The sequence below is a fragment of the Solanum tuberosum genome, unplaced genomic scaffold (assembly GCF_000226075.1).
Source record: "Solanum tuberosum cultivar DM 1-3 516 R44 unplaced genomic scaffold, SolTub_3.0 scf00050, whole genome shotgun sequence".
NCBI classification, from domain to species: domain Eukaryota; kingdom Viridiplantae; phylum Streptophyta; class Magnoliopsida; order Solanales; family Solanaceae; genus Solanum; species Solanum tuberosum.
In genome coordinates this window covers 20,114-28,916 of record NW_006238975.1, presented here as the reverse complement: position 1 = coordinate 28,916, position 8,803 = coordinate 20,114, and the positions used below count along the sequence as shown (strand labels likewise).

The following is an 8,803-nucleotide window of genomic DNA, read 5'->3' as shown; positions in this document are numbered from 1 at the left end:
TCCAGAAAGGTCTCACTAAAGCAATCCCAAGTGATAGGAGCGGCATCTGTACCCCTATTCTCTTTCCACTGAGTATACCAGATATGAGCTACATCTTTTAGCTGATATGATGCTAACTCAACCCGGTCATTCTCAGTTACCTGCATCACTTCAAAGATCTTCTTGACCTCATAAATGAAGTTTTGGGATCTTCTCCAACTTACGATCCTAAGAACTCTGGCGGATTCATCCTAACAAAGTCTCGCACTTTAGTTGCAGCTGACCCAACATTGGCATTTGCCTGAACTGGAACCCGCTGATTGTTCTGGTTGGCAACACTCTGAACCAACATCTGAATGGTGTTCCTGAATTCTGCATTCGACACTTCTTGATCAGGGACTGGAGGAGCTGCGTTTGTGTTCCTGACATTTGCATTTCTGGCATTAGCTCTACAGAGAGGCATGATCACTGAAACGTAGAACGTCGAGTTAGAATAGAATTAGATCATACCTTATGCACGATAAGAGTAACAAGAAAATGAAGATTCTTCCTAAAACACTTTGTAGCCTCCTCTCATTAGATGTGATGCACTTTACACCCATGAAAAGGATTCTACTTACTGTGACTTTTCAGATATCCTAGGGCTCTTAAACCTAATGCTCTTATACCAAGTTTGTCACTCCCCGAGCGACCCCCGAGACGCGGACACCGGACCTAAGATCACAACTGATCCCAAGCTAACCCTACTAGCATGACATGAGCATACTAAGGATAATAATAAGTGATGCGGAAGCTAAATCATAAATAAAACTAATATGATGGGGAAAACCCATATACTATAACTGAGATAAATGAAAATTGATGAGTTTAATACAAAGAAGATATTAACTCAATACTAAGCTGCATCTAACTATGTCTGAAAATAGCCTCTAACTGACTAGAAATTCTGGGAGAGGCCCAGCTAAGTCTAGCAAAACTGAAACTAAAGGACTGAAAATACTGAAAAAGAAACTCATGACTATTGTCCTCAGAGAATGAGGACTCACTACTGATTCTGCTGAACTGGAGATCCGATCTAAGCGTGATCTGAATACTTAGAACCTAAACCTACATCACGAGAAGATGTAGCGCAGAGTATGCGTCAGTACTTGAAAAGTACTGAGCATGCAGGATAGAATAAACCTGAAATAACATATAACTGAACAAAGCAAATAAGCAATGATATAATTTGAACATGATATAGAAACTGAATACTGAGGTAACTGAATGCAATAACCAATTTATACTATGCTGAGACTAAATACTGAATATACTGATACATGGTCAATGCAATATAATCTGACTGAACTGTGGGAGCTACTAATAACCGATAATAAAACCACATGAGCTAAATGTGGAGTCCGATGTATACGCCCCATCGAGAGGACCTAATACACCCGGCCAAAGGGGTAGAGGCATGCTGGTATGATCACTAAAATCATGCCCACGGAGGGGAATTACAACCTATGTGGCTAGTAGTTCTGGGACTGTTTCGGTACGTTGAACCCTAGTCCAACTCCGTATTATGCTACTCCCAATGGATTGAGTAACTTACACATTATGACTGAATTTCTGTAAGTTACTAGATAGCTCAAACTGAACATGCAAACTGAGGATGCAACAATTAAACTGATATTGATGCATTAATAACTGAGGCATGTATAACTGAATAACTGAAATATCTGACCTATAATGTGTAATTCAAGAACTAAAGAAATACATAGATAGGGTTCTGGAATTCATGCAATAAACGGAATATTAACGTCCTAATCTTATTTGGATCATTCTAACAGCTAGGAACTTAACAATTGTAACATTCAAGAAACCCTAGGTCTAGTCATAATAAGGGAACAAGAAATGGACTGAAAACTAGGGACCTAATGGGTGAAAGGAACCCACTAGTGAAATCCCACATACCTGGTGACAAATTCCATGGAGAAATCTTTCGATTTCCGTACTGGAACTGGAGGAAACTTGTTGCGTCTTGAACTTAGGGTTGGTCACCTCTTTCTCTCCTTTCGCTTCTAATTTTCCAAGTTTGATTAAAGATCTGACTTGGGTAAGTTCTAGTTATGTTTCTAGGCTTAAACTAAGTAAAACCATGAAATTTAGGATTAAAACGACGTAGTTTAGGTGTCCAATGAATAAGGAAAAGACCAAAATAACCCTGACTTAAACTGCATACGGACTGACCACGGCCACCTTCACGTAACATGGAAGGGACCACGGACCGTGAAATAGGTCGTGGTCTGGACTTGGTGACTACTAGCTGAGGGTCTGAGTCCACGAGCCCTACCACGGCCCGTGTGAAGCACCACGGACCGTGAAAGGGTCTGTGGTCTCCACTTGGGATGTGGTCTGGAGGGACTGGCTAGGGGGATTACTGGTAAATCTCCACGGGCCGTGTGAAGGTCTTTATGGTCCTCACTTAGGCGTGGCGGTCTAAAGGGTTGGCTAGGGAGGTTCACTGCCTCGACTCTACGGGCGCCACCACGGCCCATCATCAAGACCACAGACCGTGAAGGTGCTCGTGGTCTGATGTATGGGCCAGGTGACTCCCAAGTCAAGATCACGATTAGGTCTACGTACCGTGGACCCTATCATGGTCCGTGAACCCTGCCGTGGTCACTGCTTCAGGTATATTTCTGGAAAGAAAATCTGGGTCTGGTTTTCGAGGTGTTACAATCCTGTTTTATCTTCCAATTTGGAGTAGTTTAAAGATGTAATGACTTCCCTAAGAGAATGGGTTAAAGATTTGTTTCAATCAATTTTGGTTAATGTTGACAATAAATACAACATGGCTCATGTCCTTGTTAGCCTCATGGATAATATCGATGATTGTATCAGCTCATGTCCTCGTTCAACATCCATGACTGAGGAGGAGTTAGACTTCCTCCTCCTGAATCTCCATCATATATCCAAGTTTTATACTGAGCACAAGTTTCCATTACTGACTCAATATGAGATTCTTTAGAATATGTGTGGCAACATAAGATATCTCGATGGGTTGATAGTGAATGGTTGCATTGAGCATGAGAGTGTTGAATATTTCTTACCTCAATTTCAACTCAAGGCTGAGAGAGTGGGAGTCTTTCTTTGGAAGTGGCATAAACATTTTGGACTCTCTGATCTAGATGAGGATGGTCAGACTGATAAACACTCTCACCTCGTCATGTTAGAACATCTACTCTGGAAGATTGTTCCAATTGAATAGGAGGTTATGCACATACGTTATACAAATTTGAAATTGTCAACGTCAGTAGAAGTTGGATGCTTCATCAAACAACTTCTGGAAACCTTTACAGACATTCTTAGAGAATATCTGACTCATCTACAAGAGCACATGGTAACTATAATCAACCCAAGCATTTCAGGAGCTCGAAACATTCACGTCATGATCTGATAGAGTTCCTGTTGATTATTCTTACTGACATGCCTACCGACTTGATTCTTCATGACACATTTTTTGATCTCTTGTCACGTGTTGGAGCACTTACCAGGGAGGTATCAAATCTTGTTTGGGACTTAGAAGAGAAATCAATGAAGAAAGAGAGTACCAATGATACAAATCGTACAACACTAGACTTGCTAAAAGATATTGAACTCCTCAAGGAAGAACTCAAGCATGTTTATTTGAAAGTCCCGGATTCATCTCAATGTTGCTTCCCCATGAGTGATGGAACTCTCTTCATGTATTTGCTACAGAGACACTTAGATATTTTGTTGGATTTTAATGCTTATTCAATTGCTTTGATAAAGAAAGAAATTGGGCAGGTGAAACAAATCCTAGAATTCATGAGATCTTTTTTCGCGAATTTTGAGGAAGAGTTGTATAAAGATCTATGGGCATGTGTTTTAACTGTGGCATTGAGGCAATAGATGTCATTGGTTCATTTATTGTTTGAGATAAAGGTCTCTACATATTATTTTATCACTTCCCATTACCATAAAGAAAATAAAGCTTATAAAGAAAAGGTCTCTAATTTAAATGAGAAGATTCCCAAGAACAGAGGTCTCATCATTGTGAACTTTCCCAAGAAACCAGTTGGGAGCAAGTCATTGACAACTGATAAAATAATTGTAGGTTTTGAGGAGGAGAAAAACTTGATACTTAGAAAGCTCAGCAGTGGACCGGCAGATCTAGATGTCATTTCGATCACTGGTATGCCGGGTTCAGGTAAAACTACTTTGGCGTACAAAGTATACAATGATAAATTAGTTTCTATCCATTTCGATCTTCGTGCATGGTGCACGGTCGACCAAGGATATGATGAGAAAAAGTTGTTGGATAAAATATTTAATCAAGTTAGTAATTTGGATTCAAAATGAGTGAGAACATTGATGTTGTTGATAAGCTATAGAAACAAATGTATGGAAAGAGGTATCATATTGTCTTAGAAGACATGTGGGATACTAGTACATGGGATGAGTTAACAAGACCTTTTCCAGAAGTTATGAAATGAAGTAGAATTATTATGACAACTCGAGAAAAGGAAGTGGCTTTGCATAGAAAGCTCTACACTGATCCTCTTAACCTTCGATTGTTAAGACCAGAAGAAAGTTGGAAGTTATTAGAGAAAAGGGCATTTGGAAAGTAGAGTTGCCCTGATGAAGTATTGGATGTTGGTAAAGAAATAGCCGAAAATTGTAAAGGGCTTCCTTTGGTGGTGGATCTGATTGCTGGAGTCATTGCTGGGAGGGAAAAGAAGAAGACTGTGTGGCTTGAAGTTCTAAATAATTTCCATTCCTTTATTTTCAATAATGAAGTGCAAGTGATGAAAGTTGTAGAAATAAGTTATGACCACTTACCGAATCACCTGAAGCCATGCTTGCTTCATTTTGCAAGTAAGCCGAAAGACTGTGCAACGACAATCTGTGAGTTGAAGTTGTATGGGTTGCTGAAGGGTTTGTGGAAAAGACATAAATGAAGAGTATAGAAGAAGTGGTGAAGATTTATTTGGCTGATTTAATTACCAGTAGCTTGGTAATTTGTTTCAATGAAATAGGTGATAACCCGACTTGCTAAATTCATGATCTTGTGCATGACTTTTGTTTGATAAAATCAAGAGAGGAAAAGTTGTTTGATTTGATAATCTCAAGTGCTCCAGCAGATTTTATACCACGTCAAATTACCATTAATGATGAGGAGCACTTTGGGCTTAATTTTTACCTGTTCGGTTCAAATAAGAAATGGCATTCTGGTAAACACCTATATTCTTTGAGGATAAATGGAGATAAGCTTGACGATTGTGTCTTTGATGCATGTCACCTAAGCCACTTGAGGCTTCTTACAGTGTTGTACCTGGATATCAATGTGAAAGATTCTTTGCTGAATGAAATATGCATGTTGAATTATTTGAGGTTCTTATTCCTTGGGACACAAGTTGAATCTCTTCCTTTTTCTTTCTCAAACCTCTGGAATCTAGAAAGCATGTCCGTGAATAACGAAGGATAAACCTTGGTACTATTACCGAGAATTTGGGATCTTGTGAAGTTGTGACTGTTGGCCGTGAGTGCTTGTTCTTTCTTTGATATGGATGCAGATGAATCAGTACTGATAGCAAAGGACACAAAGTTAGAGAACTTGAGAATATTAGGGAAACTCATGCTTTCCTAATTCGAAAGATACAGAGGATATTTTTCAAAAGGTTTCCCAATCTTCAAGATCTTTCATTTGAACTCAAGGAATCATGGGATTATTCAACAGAGCATTATTGGTTCCCAAAATTTGATTTCCTAACTGAACTAGAAGACCTCATTGTAGATTTTGAAAGATCAAACACAAATGATAGTGGGTCCTCTGCAGCCAAAAATCGTCCATGGGATTTTCACTTCCCTTCGAGTTTGAAACAATTGTGGTTGTATGACTTTCCTCTGACATCTGATTCACTATCAACAATAGCCAGACTGCCCAACCTTGAAGAGTTGTTCCTTTATTATACAATCATTCAGGGGGAGGAAGACACCTTTGAGAATCTCAAATGTTTGAAGTTGCATAGAGTGACTTTTTCCAAGTGGGAGGTTGGAGAGGAATCCTTTCCCAAGCTTAAGAAATTAAAACTGCAGGGATGTTGTGATCTTGAGGAGATTCCGCCTAGTGTTGGGGATATTTGGTCACTCAAAATTATCAAACTTGTAGAGAGCCCTCAACTTGAAGATTCAGCTGTGAAGATTAAGGAATATGCTGAAGATATGAGGGGAGGAGACGAGCTTCAAGTCGTTGGGAAGAATATGCCATTATTTAAGTAGCATTATATGTGAACAGGTTCACCTCCATTCTTTTGTTGTTCTGATTCCTGTAGTGGCAAATGTTAAAAGATGTCTACAATGTCTATGATGAAAGTCTCAAATGAACTGTCTGTTTTTTAATACTAAGTAGAAATATCATTGTTATAAACAAGTTTGACTATATTTGAGAAACTACTCTTCTTCTCTTTTTTTGTTTGTCTAAATTAACATTGTGGGATAATGTTTTGTAAGCGTCATTTGATCAATATATCGAAAATGACGTTTTATATGTCTGACTATATCTGTAGAATTGTTTCCTTCTATGACCTTGATAAAGTTTTAAGCACGCTTTATTTATCAGATCCTTTGGTATTGACTCTTGGAAAGTACAATCATGGAAAGAAGAAAGGAAAATGAAGGAGGAAGAAAACGGTACGTCATGCATATAAAAACTTATATTGGCCTTAAAATACAAAATGTGATACATATGTTTAAGGAATTGTTATTCGAAAGTTCATAATCTGAAGCATAAATAATAAAAGTTTCTTTCTTTCCCACAAACTTTATGTGTCCCCATCAAAATGCAGAACCCTTCCCTACTGCCCCCAGCTCCTCCGCCATGCTTAGTTCACCTCCTAGTAGGATTACAGACTCTCTGATATGATGGACAAGAAGGAAGTCAAGCAAAAGGTTGGCGACCTCTGTACCATATGCAAGTTATCCTATACCTCAGTGTTTTCAAGTTTTTTGTAATTTTTTTAGAAATACCATCATCACAAACATGTGAAAACTCTCAGGTAATAAAGTTACCGAGAAATTCCAGTGCAGCAAGCAGTGGGATCTTTGCATGCAAAAAGTTCTAATTGTGTTGCAGCATGGTGGAATTCACGTGCACCAAGAATCAGCCATCAATAAACATTTGGAGTTGAAGGCTGTTTTATGTTATGATCAAGATGTTCAAATAGGTCCTTCTATACAACATTCTTCATCATAGTTAATTCTTTTTGAATTTTTGATAGACTCTCATTTTAATCACTAATATTCTTCTAACCGTGGCTTCTTTTCTGAAGGTGGCAACTTTAAGTCCATTAAGTATAGGATTGTTGAGCTTTGGTAGAAAAACTCGAAAACATAACTTAATGAGGTGAAGTTTGAGCAGTCACCAGATGGTGGTTCCAACTCTAAGGTGACAAGAACATACTATGCGTAGGGCGATTTCAAGCTCAATGTAGAAAGTATAGTAGAAGCCTGATGCATATGGTTAGTGTTCTAAGAAATGTTATTTTGTCCTTTGTTGTGTTGGTTTGGAAGTCTCAATAAGTATCACGTGAATAAGTATTGCTATTGTTCAACACTTTGCTATGATGGAGAAGAAAACAAAAGGTTCTATATGAAAGTTATCTTATATCTTTGTTTTTGTAAATCTCTCAAGAAATACCATCATCACAAACATGTGAAAACTCTTCAAGCAATGAAGTTATCGAGACGTCAGATATTCACCTGCATTGAGTTTGAATTGTGATGTATAATGCACGTGCACAAAGAATCACCATTGATAAGCATTTGGAGTTGAGAGACTGCTCTATCTAATGATCAAGATGTTCAAAGTTATGTTGTTTCCATCTTTTGGGTTCCATTTATACATCTGGTCCACCATACACTCACGTATTTGAATGCGGCTGCAGGTGCTAGATTATATTGAAGATGGACAACTATTGTAAGGACCTTACCTTGAAGAACTTAATTAGGGAATTTCCTTATGTGCAAGAACCAGATGTATCCTTGACGGAGAGAGGCCTTGTTGCTTTCTCAGCTGGCTCCACTCGGTTCTATTCTTTTGCCGCCATGGTTGTGATTGCAAGGAACTGTTCTAAGTTGATCCAATTTCGTTTTTGTTTACTCAAGCCTCCAACTTCTGATTACCTAACCCCTGAAAAGCTCAATGCTGGTTATGAGGCCATCATCCATCACTGCAAGGGATTACGGCGACTTCTCCTTTCTGGCGTCCTTATGGATCACGTGTTTCATTACATCTGGCCCATGCTAAAAAGCTAAAGATGCTCTCCAGTGGGGAATGTAATCTAGGCCTCCACTCTGGTTTTGAAAGCCATTGTAAGGTGGAGACCAGAGACAGCCCCTTCGGTGACGACAAGGCTCTGTTGGTCAGTGCTGCAAGGCTGGAGACGATGCAATATCTTTGGATGTCTTCTTGTTCAATAAGTAATGGTGCATGTGAGCTGCAAGATCAGGAGATTCCGCCTAGTTTCGGGGGTATTTGTTCATTGAAAATTATCAAACTTGTAGAGAGCCCTCAACTTGAAGATTTCTCTATGAAGATTTAGGAATATGCTGAAGATATGAGGGGAGGGGACGAGCTTAAGATCCTTGCCCGGAATAATATCCCGTTATTTAAGTAGGTTTTAAGCAGTATGTGTGAAAAGTCTTGAGTTCTCTTACCCTGCGGAAATATGTGAGTATAAATGGATTTAACTGAAAGTCTCTCTTTAAAATATACATCGGAGTGTTGACTCTCTGATATGATGGGCAAAAGATTTGG

General features: G+C 38.9%; 1 protein-coding gene and 1 pseudogene across 1 annotated transcript; both read left to right on the top strand.

Annotated features, from left to right (window-relative positions):
* Nucleotides 1-6,267, top strand: part of LOC107059955 (putative late blight resistance protein homolog R1A-3) — a 13,315-nt pseudogene extending 7,048 nt beyond the window's left edge.
* A 1,683-nt stretch (nucleotides 6,268-7,950) lies between these two features.
* On the top strand, nucleotides 7,951-8,588 carry LOC107059954 (protein TRANSPORT INHIBITOR RESPONSE 1-like). Its single transcript, XM_015307069.1, has 2 exons — nucleotides 7,951-8,113; nucleotides 8,203-8,588. The coding sequence occupies exons 1-2, from the start codon at nucleotides 7,951-7,953 to the stop codon at nucleotides 8,586-8,588; spliced, it is 549 nt and encodes a 182-aa protein (XP_015162555.1).
* Nucleotides 8,589-8,803: the final 215 nt, after the last annotated feature.